This window comes from Eucyclogobius newberryi, unplaced genomic scaffold (assembly GCF_026437365.1).
Source record: "Eucyclogobius newberryi isolate DKJ021-1_F unplaced genomic scaffold, fEucNew1.0.hap1 SCAF_14, whole genome shotgun sequence".
Taxonomy (NCBI): domain Eukaryota; kingdom Metazoa; phylum Chordata; class Actinopteri; order Gobiiformes; family Gobiidae; genus Eucyclogobius; species Eucyclogobius newberryi.
In genome coordinates this window covers 29,500,182-29,518,774 of record NW_027315768.1, presented here as the reverse complement: position 1 = coordinate 29,518,774, position 18,593 = coordinate 29,500,182, and the positions used below count along the sequence as shown (strand labels likewise).

The 18,593-nt window shown below is 39.8% G+C and overlaps 1 protein-coding gene across 1 annotated transcript in view; it reads left to right on the top strand.

The window, feature by feature from the left end:
• Positions 1–18,593, top strand: part of pard3bb (par-3 family cell polarity regulator beta b) — a 352,270-nt gene that overhangs the window by 196,764 nt on the left and 136,913 nt on the right. The window contains exons 21-22 of the mRNA XM_072445192.1: positions 12,445–12,555; positions 14,310–14,672. Coding sequence (XP_072301293.1) covers positions 12,445–12,555; positions 14,310–14,672 — 474 coding nt within the window. The remainder of the gene's footprint in view (positions 1–12,444; positions 12,556–14,309; positions 14,673–18,593) is intronic.

The following is an 18,593-nucleotide window of genomic DNA, read 5'->3' as shown; positions in this document are numbered from 1 at the left end:
ACAGAGAGGCGAGAGGAAGTGAAAAGCACAGATGTCGTCGGTCTTTCTCTGCGTTTTGTTAAAGTCTGTTCAGACACAAGTGTGGGTCCGCCCCCTCGAGCAGATTGGTTTTACTGACGGAGAGAGAGACGGGCCCAGAAAATACTCACAATTATCAATTAATTGTAAAAAATATAAATATATGTATGTACGTATGCAGTAGAAGTTGCAGCAGGTTCATACTGAGACTCTGGTGGTACATGCAATCCAATTTATGAAGAATAAATGTCACTTATTGCCTCTGCAGAACAAAAAAGCACTGATTACAGACTAAATATTGTTACTTCTATGGGTTTATGACAATACCACAAGCACAGAGTATAATCTGATTTACCAATGTGTTGATTTATAGATTTGATTTTGTCATCTCTATTAATGGGAAAGAGTTATTAAAGCTTAAGGACATTTCTCGAATTAGACTTTACATTTCAGTAATAATCTGTACGTCATCAAAAGTTTATGTGTTAAAGGATAACTTATTGCTTAAAATATAGACTTTTTAATTGGTATGGTGCTTAGTTCTGTGTTGTCAGATTAAATATATATTTTCTGCCAGAAAACTAAATTGAAGCAATGTTTAATGGGCATTGAAGATTCATTAAAAAAACTGTTTTAAAAGTACATTTTGACTATTAAAATCTATTCTGTATGTTATTTTACGAATGGCTGCAATAATTAATCAGAATAATTGTGACTAGTTGACCATTCAAATCATTGTAATCATATTTTGATCATGGTTATTGTCTTTTGGAGCGTACGGACTCTAAAACAAACAGAAACTATTACATCAAAAAGTCAAAAAGTATCAAGCTATTTCTGATTTTCATGAATAATACACTTTATTTGTCATTTTTCTCTCTCTAGCAGCCTTCATCCAGCCTATTTCAACCTATAATGTACAAAATAAATACTCGTTTGCCTGGTCGACCACTAAAATACTGCATATTTGATTGTTCCTATAGTAATATTCATCTGTTTCAATGCACTTTTGCCCAGAACAGTCTAATAATCAGGCTTCATGAACACATTTTCGCACAAACTAGTCAACAAACTGCGTTCAAACGAAAGCCCGTTTTCCCTCATCCCCTGTGCGACGGCTTCTCTCTGCACAGATGGAGCAGGCCTTTTACGTTCCTCCCTAATTATAACGCGCGCCATAAGCCTCCGTGTATTCTCCGTGTACTCGGCGCGCACTCCCCCTGTACGCGCCGCCTTAGCTCGTTAATATGCGCGCGCTCTGTAACGCTAAATGCACAGGACATGATGTAAGTGATGCCTGCTGACGGTTTCATAATCAGATGTTCAGTGTGAAACGAGGCTTGTGCAACACTGCTGCAACGCCGATCTGAAAACGGCGCTGTAATCGTTTATGCATTGTTGCCATCGTTGTGGAGAAACTGCCTTCATTTTTTTTTCACTTTTTACAAGCAACAATGACTATTTGACCCCAGAAAAGCTGCCGAATAAACTTCAATCTTCAACGGCGTCGTGTTATTTTGAGTCTGTGTGTGTAGACTGACGGAATAAATTATGTTTAATGTTCATGCAGGCAATGTAACCCCAACCTCTCTGTGTCTTTTGGTTGTCCTGCGCAACAATCTGTCCCTCCCACTTATTTAAGAGACGTTTTCTTTGAGAGAGTGAGTGAGATTTGTGTAGAAAACTGAGCATCATCACATGTGGCAAGAAATATAAGCTAGAGTAGTTGTAGTTCATCTCTAACAAATAACTTTATACCAATCGATTCATTCTATTACTTTGAACTTTGTTTTAGTGAAGGACATTCAATAATTTACCATTTTTAAACATTTATGATTACTTCTACTTACCGGATTTTCCGGACTATAAGTCGCACCGGAGTATAAGTCGCACCAGCCAAAAAATGCATAATAGAGAAGAAAAAAAACATGTGTAAGTTACACTGGAGTATGAAATGCAGTTGCAAATGTGAAAATAACAAATAATATCACATATAAGTCGCTCAGGATATATTTATACTTATATTATAAGTATAAATACAAGTATAAGTCGCACCCCGGCCAAAACTATGAAAAAGGTGCAATTTATAGTCCGGGAAATACGGTGAATAAAAAGGTTTTAGGTGTACTTTTACTTCCACCGGAGTATTTTTTTTTTTACACAAGTAACTATACTCAGTAAGTACTTAAGTAGTGAACTTCAGTACTTCAGGTACCTCTGGATATTGTTGGTCTAAGAAAAGCTGTTCTTTCTCCCCAGTGTTAGTATCTGACTTGTGACACATGCGACTGCACTGATCATGTACCCGTGAAGAGGTTTCAGGCAGTCTTGTAGTACTCGAGACTATTTTTTAAACTGTTTTGGTCTCGTCTCGGTCTCGAGGACGCATGGACTCGCTCTTGTCACAGACTTGCAGCGCGACACACACTACTCTATTTAAACATTATGAAGGGAAAGGCTCGACACTCCATGCCCGTTTTGACACTACTACGAGGATAAACAATGGACATTTTCAACATACAATAACAACAGTAATAATAATAACAGTACTTTCTTTATGTTACCATGGGGTCTTGTATATAGTAAACTGTTCAGGAAAGGCCACAAAACAGATAATAATAATATAACTGTCTGTAAACGCAGATAATGCAGATAATGCAACTCCTCTTATGAATGTGAAATAAAATTATTGTAGGGTGCGTTTCAAATCTTAATCATTTTGAAGTGGTTCTCTGAAAGCGGTGGTTCTCTGGGTGAGGGTCCAAAAAAGGCGTGCAAGTGCATTGCCTGGCTTAAAATGAACAGCAAAATGCAAATACATGTATAAACTAACAAAGATGGTCTCGATTTGGACTTGTCTTGTCTCGACCTTTAAACATCTTGGTCTCGGAACCCTGTGGTAATTGATCTTTAGTACCATATTTTCCGGATTATAAGTCGCACCAGCCAAAAAATGCATAATGGAGAAGAAAAAAACATATACGTCGCACTGGAGTATGAAATGCAGTTGCAAGTGTGAAAATAACAAATAATATCACATATAAGTCGCTCCAGAGTATAAGTATATAAGTATAAATGTAATTATAAGTCGCAAAACTATGAAAAAAGTCTTATAGTCCAGATAATGCGGTAATTTGATTGAGTTTGGACCACAGCACTAGTTCTAAGTATGTAGAAAATAAACAATATACAAGGTTATTACATGGATATCTGTGGATTATTTTCCCATATATCAAAGGCACCTTGGTTACAGTTTATTACATATTTATTCATATATTAAAACACATTATTCACTGTATAGTCCTGATATACCATAGTAGAAAAAGCTTCAGTTGTAGTCATCTGGACTCAGTTTGAAAAAAATAGACGTTTCGACTCTCATCCAAGAGTCATTGTCAATAAAAGAATTTAGATCGAGAACTCCGATATTAATACTGTTCTGTGGTAAGACCCGCCCATTGGGCGGAGCCTTCCTGAAGAAGAAAGAGTTGTTTGTTTCAACAGAAACTCCCCCTTGTATCTACCGAGCTAGCCTATTCAGAATTTTAATGGGCTATTAGAATCCTCTTTGTCTTTGTGAGACCCTGGCTCAACCACCCTGAGTACCTGATTAGCATCTAAATGTCCTGGTCCTGGTCCTCTACCTTTCCAGGGGTTCAGTATTCCATTATAGATACCAGGAAGATTGAATCTGAGCCCTCCATTTCTGTTTAAAGAAGGTCTTTCTTTTTTAACAAAAATAGCTTCCTTGACTCCTCTTTCAAACCATCTTTTCTCCCTGCTTAAAACCTTCACCTCACCGTCTTCAAACGAGTGATTAGAGGCTTCAAGATGGAGATGCACGGCGCTCTGAGGTCCTGAACTAGTATTTCTTCTGTGCTGATAAAGCCTCTTGTGTAGAGGCTGTTTCGTCTCACCTATGTACCGTTCTTTACAGCTTTCTTCACTGCATTGGATCGAATAAACTACATTGCTCTGTTTTTGAGTCGGCAACTTGTCCTTAGGGTGAATACCATAGGCTGATATACCATAGTTCCACAGTGGTATTTCGCTATCTTTCCGGCTGTGTTCTTTCTTTTCTCTCCCTTTCCCTTCTCCATTTGTGCTAATCTCATCTTGTCACGGCGATATCGAGGTAGAAAAGATGGAAAAAGCCTGGGATGTGCGCGTCGGGTGAACCGGGGGTAAATGCGGTGGGAGAGGTTGGAGGAGAGTTGAAGGAAAGGCTAATCCTATGACACTGTAGGTAGCAGTAATTAGACCGAGCCCTTCTGTCCCTTGTGAGGCTAAAAACACACACATTGACACACACATTTTCCTCTGTCACTCGCTCTTCCAGCCCCTCCCCCCCTCGCCCATAGAGGGGCCCACGGCGGGGGGCAAATGGGATTTTTTACCCCCGCTCCACATTAGGCATATGAGACCAGAGAACACATACCTACGACTGTGGAGGGATTGCAAAATTGCACTTGTTACAATTTTCATTTTTATTATGTTTGCAATTTAAAGATTTCAGTTACCATGTACTATATTTACAGGCCTATAAGGCGCACCTTTTTTCATAGTTTTGGCCGGAGTATATATTTTTTGGGAAATTTATTTGATTTATTTGCATCCAAGACCAAGAACAGACATTTAATCTTGAATTGCAATTTAAAATAATAACAGATTAAAGAACATGGTGAATAGGTGTACGTATGCTAACGCTAACACCTTCAGCTATATGACGCACAGACAGAACTGTGGTAAGTGTCTGGTATGTTAACGTAACATATGAAGTTATTCAGATAACTATAGCATAAAGAACATGCTAACAAGTTTACCAAAGCATCAGTTTTACCCCAAATCACTAAATCCATTGAATTCTTCTTCCTCTGTGTCACTTCTAAACAACTCCACAAACTCCAGAGGAAGAGGAAGTGCAGATTCTTCTTCTGCGTCGCTTAGAGCCTAAAGCGCCCTCTTGTGGTTGCCAGTGTAAAAATAACGAATAATATCACATATAAGTCGCTCCGGAGTATAAGTCGCACCCCGGCCAAAACTATGAAAGAGCGACTGATGCGACTTATAGTCTGGAAAATACGGTAGTTTTGGTTTAGCACAGGTTTTGATGCCTTCTGTCTAATCCCTGTTTTGTTTTTCATTTGTGATGTTATAGTGTTTCTGTCTCTTCTTGTCTTGACATTTCGACATCTCCCAAAGAGTGTAATAAATATATGACTCAATAGAACATTTATTAAACTAATAAAACTCTGTTAGAATGTCACTGTTTGTTACGTATCAAGTATTTAAAACGTTGCGCCGGGAGCAATATGTCAGCTCTGTTTTATGTTCGTGGTCAGACCCAAGTTGTAATATGTTGAGTCTTTTATGAGACCTCTAAACAAATGGTGACAAATGTTTTCTGTTCTAAATTGTGTGGCAGCTTTGTCTACAATCAAGGTTTTAATAAGGTCAGTCCGGTTTGGTCGCGGCCAAAAGTTGTAAAATCAATATTTAACTGTACGTAAATACCAACTAATCCAGAGAATGTTTTTTTGTTTTGATTTATTGCCAGGAGGAACGCTGTGGCAGTTAATTCCGGAGTTTACCACTTATACAATATACTATACTAGGGCTGGGTATTGCCACGACCCTCGCGATACGATACGTATCCCGATACAGGGGTCACGATACGATACGTATCCCGATACCTGTATGTCGTGACACATATTCATGTGCAATTACTGTCGGGATCACATGCAATGGTATTTATTTATTTATTTATTTGTCTATGGGAGTTTTTATTTATTTATAGATCTTCTACTGAAAGTGTTTTTCAGACTTCCTATAAGTGATCTGTTCTTCTGTATCTACCTCTGTATCTACCTGCGTTGCAACAATGAAATTTCCCCATGTGGGACAATAAAGGAATATCTTATCCCGATACATTTTTGAAAAAAAGCTCTTAAAAATGTACTAAATGGGTAATGTTTTTACTCTGGATAAGAAAATGTATGAAATGTCATGTTTATCCACAAAGCACTTATTTATAACTCAATTATGCTCTAAGAACTTCATACGTCCAACCAACTGATCCAAATAGAAGTATAAGGAACACATTCTTGTAAAGTATTGCATGTTTCGTGATCTGAACATGCTGCAGCAGCATCTTTTCCTTCTCACCTCGGCCCAGAGGAGCGCAGCACAAACAGCATAAAACAGTATATAACAGCAGATCAAAAGTACAATTCCACCTTGTTTAAAGCCTACGGGCTCAAAAATCTTAAAACAAAATAAAATTAAAAAAATATATAATTTTTTTAAAATAAAAATCGATACTGAGTCACAGTATCGATATGCGTATCGATATGGAGTCCGTGACGATACATTGCTGTATCGATATTTTGAACACAACCCTATACAATACCATATACTAGTGACTAAAACTAAAATAATGTCAAGACAAGGTTAAAAATAAGTTTAGACGAGGGTTTAAAAAATACACATGTATGAGATTCTGATCAATAGTGAACAAAGTAAAACTAGATTAACCGTTATTTAACCAGGACCATCTTCTTGGGATTAAAACCTATTTTCTAGAGCTACCACAGTTACACATAGACGCAAGCAACATTAAAATAACACAGGTGATGGAAAACAATTGAACAAAATCACGTTTCTGAATAACGTGACAACTATATCAGAACAATTGTATGACCACGTGATGTTATTATAGCTCTTATGTTGTGTTTAAATTAGATTTAGTTCAAAATGGTCACTGGTATTTAAATCATATTAAGTCTTATCCATAGCATCATAATTGAGTGACAACACAAGTGAATAACAAGAAAATATGAAAATATCTGGGAATATCTAACATGAAACCTATTACATAAACAGGAGAAAAGGTCAAACAACTGGTATGATAAAATAGACATTTACTGAAGCGTGTGAAGATACAAAATGACACCCTACATGTGGTCAGTAACTTATCAAAACATAGTCACAGCTCCTAAACACTTTAGAAAATGTATTTATATGTTGGCAAAGTTCTCTGCTCAGTCCCTTTTAAATAAACTACTAATACATAAATAAATAAATGTATTCTCTTATCAGAAATAGGGGTAATTTAATTGAGTGATGCATTACACAGTCACTATTAGTTCTTGCGGCAATGATTAGAGGAAACATTGCCCCTCACTTGCCCTCACCCCCTGTGAGAGCACCTGCCTCGCTTATCTCTGATCTGATGTGTTCATAAGTTTGAGCACATGCTGTCAAAGCGCCCCTCCACCCCAATCACCCCCCTCACCCCCAGTTTGAGAACTTGCTTTGGTGATTCTGTGCAACATACAATGATGAATAATAATAAAAGCAAGATATTTAAAATAAGGCATGCATTCAAACTAATTAGTGAGTAGTTGTTAACATTATTGCTAAAGTGACCGGTGTTTTCGAGTGTTTTAGAGTCCAACGACAGAGGGAAATAAACTGTTCTTGTGGTGCAGAAGTTTGTATACATGGAGAAGAGCAGGGGAGAAAGTACACAGCCCTGTGGTGCTCCTGTGCTGATAGTCCGAGTGTCTGACACATTCTTCCCCAGCCGCACGCACTGCCTCTGATCCGTCAGGAAGTCAGTGCTCCCCCTGCAGGTAGAGTCAGGCACGTTGGGCTGGGAGAGCTTGTCCTGGAGCAGAGCAGGAGGTGGTGTTGAATGCAGAGCTGAACTCCACAAACAGGATCCTGCGTTGGCTCCCGAGGAGTCCAGGTGCTGCAGGGTGAAGTGGAGTACCACTTTCGTCCACAGACCTGTTGGCTCTGTAGATGAACTGCAGGGGGTCCAGCAGGGGGAGGGGGGTGAAGGACTTGAAGTCGGGCAAGACCAGGTGCCCAGAGTCACAGGCCTGTATGCATTAGGTCCAGTGATCCCGGTCTTCTTGGGGACAGGGAGGGACATAGCATGACTCCAAGGAGGTGTTAAAAATGTCCTGTTCATAAGTTTAAGCACATGCTTAAACTTATGAACACCCCTCCTTCTGCTTATCTCTGACCTGATGTGTTCATACGTTTAAGCCCATTCTGCCAGAGCTTCACCCCCTCACCCACCGACACCACTCCAACCTAAAGCCCCCTTACAATACCCTTACCCCTCTTCTGCTTATCTCTGACCTGATGTGTTCATACGTTTAAGCACATCCTGCCAGAGCTTCACCCCTCACCCACCGGCTCCAACCTAAAGCCCCTCACAATACCCTTACCCCTCTTATCTCTGACCTTCTACTTATCTCTGACCTGATGTGTTCACTCCTCACCTAGGGATTCTTCCGTGGACCCTGAAGTTGTAGAGGCACGTAAAATCAGGACTCCCGTAGTTGCTTTCGATCACAAACCTTATAATTCTGAAAATCTCACTCTCGTGATCTTTGATTTGGAAGGTTTGAAAAGAGCCATTGTTGTCGCTGTATTCAAAGGTCCCCAGTTTGGTCTGTGCTCCATTGATCTCCTTTAGTCCATATACGCTGAACTTCCTCGGAGCAGAGTCGATTTGACCAGTGGGCGACTGTTCCTTTGTGATGTGGGCAAGAGTGACGCCTGTAATATGGATGTTTGTAGAGAGCGCAATACCTACCTTGCCCGCTGTACCCTCAAACGCCCAGCACTTTCCTGGAGTCAGAGGGTAGTTCTGTCCTCGTAGGATGTTGCAGGGTGTGTTGTGCGTCATCTCAAAGTTTCCATTGCGTGGAATTTTTGGTTGGTACGTTGTGGAAGTTAAGTCGTCTAAAACCCTAGCCCCGAGAGATTCGAGAGCAAAGTCTGGGAGTGAGTAGGCCTGAGGGTCCAGTATATTTGTCAGCTCGAGGAGCTCTTGTCTCAGACAATTGACCTTCATCTGCAGCGTTACAACATCAAACTCATTTTTAGGCTGAGATCTCATTGTATTTGTGAAGACGGCTAAAAACAAAAACACAGCAAGAAGTAGAAATGCAGTCTTCCACCACAGGTTGTTTTTTATAGCTGGTATAGCTGGTATAGCTGGTATAGCTGGTATAGCTGGTATAGCTGGCATAGATGGCATAGCTGGCATAGATGGCATAGATGGCATAGATGGCATAGATGGCATAGAAGGCATGGATGGCATAGATGGCATGGATGGCATAGATGGCATGGATGGCATAGATGGCATGGATGGCATAGAAGGCATAGATGGCATAGATGGCATAGATGGCATAGAAGGCATAGAAGGCATAGAAGGCATAGAAGGCATAGATGGCATAGATGGCTTTATTACATTAATAGCTGAGGAACGGCCAGCCATCTGTGTTACATGAACACTCTTCAAGTCAGGTTTGGTATCCACCGATGGGCCACTATCCTCTGATGGGTCATTATCCTCCCATGGGTCATTATCCTCCCATGGCTCAGTAATCTCCCTAAAGTTGGTAAACACCCAAGGGTTGGTAACCTGCCAAGGGTTGAGAAGCTGCCAAGTTTTTTCAGCGCGCCTGCGCCTTCTTTTGAAAACGCGAAACATTTTTTCTTTGTAAGAGATCTTAGGCCTACCCTCTCTGTCATAATAGCCCTGCTCAACGAGTCTTTGACTCCTTCGGATCATGTCGACCATTTTGAACAATCAATTTAAATGTAAAATAATATGAACCAAGAATGTGCCTGGGCCTTCTTCTTCGTTCTTCGTTCTTCTTCTTCTTGTCTGGTGTTTTATGGCGGTTGGTATCCAAGTGTTACATTACCGCCATCTACTGTAGTTGTACGTCTTAGACTTAAGACTTTATTCTTCAGACTTTTTTCTTCAGACTTCACTCTTTAGACTTCGTTCTTCTTCGTTCTTCTTCTTCTTTGGTGTTTTATGGCGGTTGGTATCCAAGTGTTACATTACCGCCATCTACTGTAGTTGTACGTCTTAGACTTAAGACTTTATTCTTCAGACTTTTTTCTTCAGACTTCACTCTTTAGACTTCGTTCTTCTTCGTTCTTCTTCTTCTTTGGTGTTTTATGGCGGTTGGTATCCAAGTGTTACATTACCGCCAGACTTTATTCTTCAGACTTTATTCCAGAGCTGACTCCAGCTCTCCCTCTCGACTTCACTCTTTAACTGATATGTTAGCTTGTCGACATGTCGATGTCATCAGGAGTCTTTATGATACTGTGACATTCCGTTTCCATGACAACCCCTGTTTACGTTCAAAAGTACATGAACAAAAGCTATAGCTGTTAGCTGCTAATGCCAACACCACTGAAAACATTATGCACTAGAGAAACATATCTGACCTCGAGACTAAGAGATTACATTTTCTCACCAAAATCTTTGCATTCATCAACACTTTCTTCACTTTTAATTATAGTCTGTTTTCTTCATACAATTTCCTTTTTTTTTCTTTGCCTCAAAGTCACATAAATCTTATTTCTTAAGTGCTAGATAACATAATATGGTTGTTAAGTTAAAAAAAAAAAAAAAAAAAAAACCTTGATATGGTCCTAAAACAGGTCTAAAAAATGCATGCTAAAGTATAAACTATTGATAACGTGCAAATTGATTACTTTTGACCTCCAGTGTCACTCTTGCAAAACTCTATTGCCTTTTAATACATTTAAGTGGTTTACTGACTTAATACAATGCATTCTTATCGACCCATTACTTACACTAACCTATTTACCAGCCTGAACCCGGTCCTCTCGCTCATGCCTCTGTCTGGACATGTATATTTGAGGAGGAGGAGGAGGAGGAGGAGGAGGAGGAGGAGGAGGAGGAGGAGGAGGAGGAGGAGGAGGAGGAGGAGGAGGAGGAGGAGGAGGAGGAGGAGGAGGAGGAGGAGGAGGAGGAGGGCAGCAGCAGCAGCAGCAGCAGCAGCAGCAGCAGCAGCAGCAGCAGCAGCAGCAGCAGCAGCAGCAGCAGCAGCAGCAGCAGCAGCAGCAGCAGCAGCAGCAGTGTATTCTGCTGAGCCCACACCAACTGTATCGACTGCTGTGGTTTGTATATTGATACGTCGCCACTTACAGCTCGGCTCTAATTTCTCTTTTCATTTACAGTACACTCTGTGTTTAGGTTTGCACAGGGCTCATTGATGGCTTCCGGGACGTAATTAATTGGTCCACAGTGGCTCTCGGCGGATGAGGGAGTGACTCTTTCTGTAGATGTGTTGAACAAGGCTTTTGGGTGAGATCCAGGATTGGCAGACAGTTGCACTTAAATTATCGCTGGTCTAAACTAGTACGGGGGCATTTTTTTTTTTTGTTTACATAAGTTGTGTTTCTTTTTATGCAATATCTCCACATTTCCTTGAGGGACAGAGTAATTTTTGGACTTCAGAATTGCTCCAGTAAACTAAACTAAGAATTGTGGGTAGTCTTTACACTGTAACGAAAGCTTCGTGTTTTCTGTGAAGTGGTTTTGTCTCACATTTGTAAATCAAATTACTTAAAATGACTCTTAATTGAGTAGTAGTTTCCCCAAATACTTTTGGTTTTCTTTTCTTTTTTCAGTACTTCTTGGAATACTACTTTTTTTTACTTACTCGATTAATACTATTTTGTTGTAACGTTACTAAATATTGGCAACGCTGCTCCCCTCTGGAAACATGAGCGTATTGTTATGTAGAACACGCAACACTCACTTGAGATTAACAGCATTTAGTACTTCACTCGTTGATTTAGCCCATTGTGTTTTGATACAGATTAGGGCTGCGCCATTTTTCTCAGAACTTTTGCAACCAGATTTGCACTTCAGTGTTAGAAAAGTAGGATTGTGCTGAGAGTGCACATTTCAAACACATCTAGGGCTAGAGTACACTGAAATATGAACTAATAACTAGAATTACAGAAATTTGAGAAAAATGAAGAAGACACATGTTGAGAAATAAAGGTGCAACGTGATTTTCTATTAAAAAAAAGGATGTTCTATTATGTAAATAACGGAACCCTTTGTGGTTTTGGTGATTTCGATTCAGTTGTGGATCTCGCGTGTAGCCCTGACGTAGACGAACCATGTGTTTCTGTGACTGCTCAATCGCATCCGTCTGAATTCTGTGTAATCCCATCGGAACTCGACCCGTCTCCAGATCTTCAGCCCCATTCCCGGTCCGATCCGGCGCGGCAGCTCGGTCTCGCGGCGTGGCAATAGAACCAAACTTCGGACATAGATCCAGTTTGACACCAGACCCATGACAATCCCGTCCTCCAGCCTTATATATGGATTCATTCTGGCTGTGCTTACTGATCTCGAATCGATTTTGCCTCGTTGTGTGACAGTGAGCATCATACAATCCAGTGCGCCTTATAGTGCTGAAAATACGGTAGTCACAAAAAATCTGTATGAACTCAAAACAGTTATGTCTGTTCAAAACCCGACAAACACAATCTTCTAAAGTTGCTTTTTTTTTTTATTGCCAGGTTTATGAGGCTTCTATGAATGTTTATTTGTGGTTTCAGATTTGGGAAGAAAAAGGATGAGAAGAAAGAGGCCAAAGCCGCCCTCCAGAGGCAGAAGTCCGATCTGCTCAGCGACGTGGAGCTGGAGAAGATGAAGGAGGAGAGGGAAAGGTGGGACACTTCTTCAGGTCGCATAGAGCTTGACGGCTGGAGCAGCTTATGTGTTTTATTGGGCTTTGCGTCTTCAAATTTGCCTAATGATATCATCGTCCCAGTAATTACAGAAGTATTGAACATAATAAACCAAGACAAAACAAGTCAATTTCTCCCACGTACAGTCAAGTTGTCCACAATATCTATTCTGTTGGAAAAAGTAACAATAAATAGTACAAAACAAATAGTACAAAATCTAATATTTCATGTATACTGTAGAACAGGGGTGGGCAATTATTTTCCTCCGAGAGCCATATTCGAATCCAGGCAAGTAGCGGAGGGCCGGCCCGCCATCATTGGTGTGGAAAAAAAAAATCATCACATCACTTTTCTGTCAAATATAGGCTATTGAATCTATTGTTTAATTCATTTCACGTCATATTTATTAAGGATACAAGTGCAGACAGATGCCTGAGGGCAAAAAAAAATAATTAAAAAATGTATTTTTCTTTTTCAATATTACTTGGCATGTTTGGCGGGCCGGATTATAAAGACAAACGAGCCACATGTGGCCCGCGGGCCGTAGTTTGCCCACCCCTGCTGTAGAACGATCTTGATCTCATTCAAAACTATTATAAGACCACACGGTAATATTAGAGCTGTGCGATTCCTCATATTGATCAATCATGATTTTCTTTCCATATTCATTTCCTGAACATTTTCCTGAGTCTGTTTTTACTGAGAAAAGACCGACTGTAGATTTCTCCACTAAAACGACCCAAACATGACGATTGACATTTAAAACACGAACACACATAAATTGTTTATTTATAACTTCCTCCTAAGTCTGAATTCTCCTCCAAATCACATGCTTTTACTGCGGGTCTGATCATTGATTAAAGATTAAAGATGAGTAACTATTGATCTTACAAAGCTCTGGTTGCAGTGTTTATCAAACTTCCACTGTCAAAACGGATTTAGAAATGTTTGTAGCAACATTCTTGAAAAAATGACCATCTTAAATGAGATCCGGTATGAAAAATAGCTTGAACAAAGTCGTTTTATTTTGATTTGAGTATATTGAGTCTAGAAAATAAATAGATAAATACTACTTAATTCAAGCACTTATTCAATTATTATCTTATTGAGTGACATTGAGTGTAAGATCTTTATTATCTCTTATTATTATTTATTAGCAACTCCTGTTTTAGGTCGCATCTTTGGTCAGATTTTCTTCATTCAAAGTTCGTTTGCAGATAATCTTCATTTTCATTTTACTTTTACTTACTTCCGGTATCTTCTTCTTTGGTGTTTTATGGCAGTTAGTGTGCAAGTGTTACATTACCGCCACCTACTGTAGTTAGACTTTAGACTTTATTCTTTAGACTTTATTCTTCAGACTTCATTCTTTGGACTTCATTCTTCATTCTTCTTCTATGAAAAGGGCAAATTTGACGTCGGATCCAACTGTACAACTGCAGTGACTATGACATCACGTCAAAGGCGTGACATCATAGTCAAAAGGTTCGCCTTCGTCGTCAGGGTAACTGTACAGGTTACGGCCGTCCATTACGCAGTCACTCGCTCTGGCTTCTTTGCCTTTACGGCGTCTAGTTAAAGATTGTCCCTTTTTTCAGTTCACTAAGAAGAAGAATAAAGTCTGGCGGTAATGTAACACTCGGACACCAGCCGCCAGAACAAGAAGAAGAAGAAGAACATACCAGAATTCTCATCTGCCAGTATTTTGATAACATCATTTGACTGTGTTTCAGGATTGAATCTAACCACCCGGAGCTGCGTCCCAGGGAGCCACTGCCCGACCCCGCGCACTCTTACCCCAACGTGGAGGACGACGACATCGATCCCAACTACGCCCGGATCCAGTCCTTCAGAGACCGCGCGGCGCCCGCTCAGCCGCAGTCCCAGGCGCCTCACTACAGCTCGGCTCAGCACGCCAGCGCCCGCACCCCGTCTCCCCACGGGCCGGCCGCCTTCACGGGCCACGGGAGCAACGCCGTGGACTCCCCCCCGGCCGCCCTGGACGACGACCAGATCGACCGACTCTACGCCAAAGTGAACAAGCAGAGAGGGGGCGGGGCGGCGTCTCCGGCGGCGCCTGTGTCGGCCAACGACAGGTACGGCATTACACGTTGTAGCGGGTGTAGCGGAAAGGAATGTCTCCTCTTGTCCGAGACGTGTATGGCGCAAAATAATCATAAAATACATAATTATTTTACCGTGTGTTATAAATCACTGTATCCATCTAGACCAACTTGTGTGGTAAGAAACACTCATAGAAACAGGAACAATGACACTGTAGCAAGCAGTAGATTTAAATATTGTGTTTTATTTAGAAATCAAATTATGGTTGGGGAGTTTTTCTGATGAGAAATGCATACATAATATTAAAATAATCAATGATAATAGTGGCAAACTCCGGTGTGCCTCTTAGGATGTCTTGTCCCCCCACAACTTGTTTTACTTCACTTCCCTTTGAGGCTGTTAATATTGTATTTTTTACTGCTTATATGACTATTTTGGCAAACCTGTGGCTGGGGCTGTCGTGGTAACCACATTACTATGATCAATAAAACCGCACCCATTTTGCGTACATCCCTGGTGTACTATTTTGGTGTATTTGTATGTACCGTATTGTCCGGACTATAAGCTAGTTACTTTTGGCCGGGGTGCGACTTATACTTATATTTATACTTATATACTTCTACTCTGGAGTGATATGTGATATCATTTGTTATTTTCACACTTTCATTTCATACTCCAGTGCGACTTATAGATGTTTTTTTCTTCTTTATTATGCATTTTTTGGTTGGTGCGACTTATACTCCGGAAAATACGGTAATATTCTTATCAACATATGGAACCATTTAAATCCATATCATATTTTTATTTCTCAAGATTGTTTTTTTTAAATAAACAAAACTAAAAAACATGGGGAAAAAAACATATTTACATACATTAAAGGCATTAAAATGACTAAAAACAATTAAGGCATGTTTTAACTATTTTAAATTCAAAAGCTTGGACCGTCTCTATTGCCCCACCCCTGCAACCTCAGCCCCGCCCTCTCACCCCTTCTATCTGCACCAACTAAATAACTGGATGAAGCACATGACAGACGAGTTGAAACGTGGTGGTCTCTCGCACTGTCACTCGAGAGTCAAAGGCATTTTTAAGCATCAACTCATTTCCATTCTCGCCGGTTCCCTTCGCCGGCCCCGCATCGAGTTTGAGTTCCCCACAACTCAATTTCACAAAGACAGTTAGCCGCAGTGCGAACAAAAAATAAAACCCCCAAGCTCGGTATTTTTTTACCCCGTCAGCTGCTCCTCACTTACCTCTGAATACATCGACTCCCTCCGCTCGCACAAACCCACTTTGTTTTGTAGCCGTCTTCTTTCATGTGAGTAAATCAGCTTGACGGACAGCGCTCGCCTCCGCCAAGGTGTTTTTCTCTCGCCGCCGCATTGTTTCTTTCGCGAGTAATGGCAAATATTTATTCAAAGCCGCGCCCGGTTTGACCTTGACCGCCGGGCAGAGCTTATTTATGTGGAAATTGTGAAGATATCGGTGGATAAAGTTTTAAGTCGGGTCGCGTCCAGGCGGCTCGCGTCGAGAGGCGGTGTAAAGCTTTGTGTCCGACAACGTGATTAAGTAATTGAACAAGCCCGGCTCATTAAATCCCAATGGCTGTTCAAAGTAATTGCTACTGTGCTTAAAAAGTGCCCCGGTACTTTGTTTAGTGTATTGGGAATGCGTTTAGCAGCAACATCATATGTCTGGTGATTAATTACAATGATATATGGGACAGTTATTAGTGTTATTGGGTTATTGTTGAAGAAAATGGGAGGAAAGTCTGTGTTTTTTGCTTTATTTTTGAAATAATTGCTTAAGTGTAATGTTTTTTTCTCTAGTATTTCATTTGTCAAAGAGGAAATGTATCATATTACACATTGTTGACACTAATTTTTACATTTATATTGTTTATATATATTTTACGTGCTGCTTTAGCCCTAAAACAGTTGGTGTTTGAATTTACCACTTTATTTACTCTGGATTAGGGGTGTCAAGATTATTAGGTTAATTGATAATAATAATAATAATAATGATTATTCAGGTCATAATATAATCGTAAGAACCAAAAAATAATAATTGGGACCAGTTTTAAAAGCAAAATTAAATATTTTTCATCTATCGTTGAAAAAATAGTCCTAAATTAAAATAACCGTTTTTAATTTGCCTGTTTTTGTCACATTTATCTTTATTTCGTCTTTCAGAAAGTTTAATTTCATGAAGCCGGACAAAAACTTGAGAAATAGTAACATGTCAAACCACGGTAATGACAGCAAATTAAACATTTCACTGTTGTCTGGTCACAGTCTAAATTATTGTGAAAAATCGTTAAATGTTTCTTTTTCTCTTTATATTTGTAATCTCAACTCTGGAATAGGAATATAATAAAAATAGTCCTTTCAATATCAAAACGTTGGATTTAGTTAGATAAAAATCCCTCATCATGCAGGCTCCGTAGTTTGAAGATCCTCAATACTCGACATAAACATAACATCATCGTTATCATCACATTATTACTTACCACATTTGCTGTACATTTAATACATTTAAGCTCTGCAATCTCGTTCTCTTCAGCGTTTCAGCAGAGCATTGACCCTCACAGATTTACATGAACATTAGACTCATGCGCTGTCCGTTCACTTCCTGTAGCTGTATATTTATTATTTTCACTGTCGGGGGTCCGGTTCCCATGGATATCATCAGCGTTGCATTACTAATACACGTCATGTGGTTCATAAACAGAATATGCTTGTTCTCACTGGATTTATAGATATTACTGCCGCTCAGACTGTTGAATCCCACTGTGCACAGAATCGAGCTGTTCGGGTCGTCACAAACACGCAGCATATACATACACAAGTTTGCATTTATCATTGTTATGTAAAAAAAAGTTGTCTGCTGAATCAGATTGGCAGCCTTGCTTCTGTCAGTCTACCCCAGGGCAGTCATGGCTACAAAGGTGATGAATTATGTCATGTAAAGCACTTAGAGTATGTTGGAAAGTGCTTCAAATCCAATCCCCTTATGAGGATTTGTCTGGGCACTCCATCTACTGGCAGCAGAGGGTATTGCCATGGGTAAACAAAAGGAAGCTAGCTTGCCCCGGCATGCTAATACAAGCGTCTGGTTGTAATGAACTCGATTGGACAGCAACATTAGACTGGAAATGATTTATGGACCAAAAACAGTACAGTAAACTACTGGATTTTTTAATTTTTTTTTTTTTTTAATTTTTTTTTTAATGTTTATATATATATATATATTTTTTTTTTTTTACAATTAAAATAAATACAACTAACCAGAACCAGACCAGTGAGAAAATGAAAGACAAAAAAAACCCTGAAAAAGTAAAATAAAGTTATGGCATATATAAATTAGTGATATATAAATTTAGTTTCTATTTACGACTTGACAATTCTGGGGAATTTGAAACGCCTTGTTTTTACGAGACTCGGCGAACTCCAGGTACATTTTTGATGAAGGAACAATATTATGGCATGTTTAAACACTTTTTGAATATGTCTTTAAATATTCCATTAACTTGCAATCGCCCAAATTAATTGAAATGACAATATTTTACACGTTTTGCTCTTTAAAAGAACGTATTTTTCATTCACAATTCCTCTATTACTCCACTTCGTCCGCATTGGCCTTTGTAGAACGGCAAAATCTAATACTTTTGATATTAGACTTTATAATGCGGGCGTTATTACTTTATCAGCAGAACGCTTCGCAGTAAAGGCCCGCTTAAATATGCTCGTACATCACACACCGTGGGCTGTTGGGCTGCACACCGACGCCTGTTTCTCTGAAGGGCAAACACATTAATTCTCTATGCATGACGGCGTTAAATACAAGCTCATTTAGGAAAGCCATTATGCACACTCAGATACACACCGGCGTATTATCTGTATCGCGAGCGTTTTTTTTTAAAGAACACACTGTCACTTTGTGGGTCTGTGGTA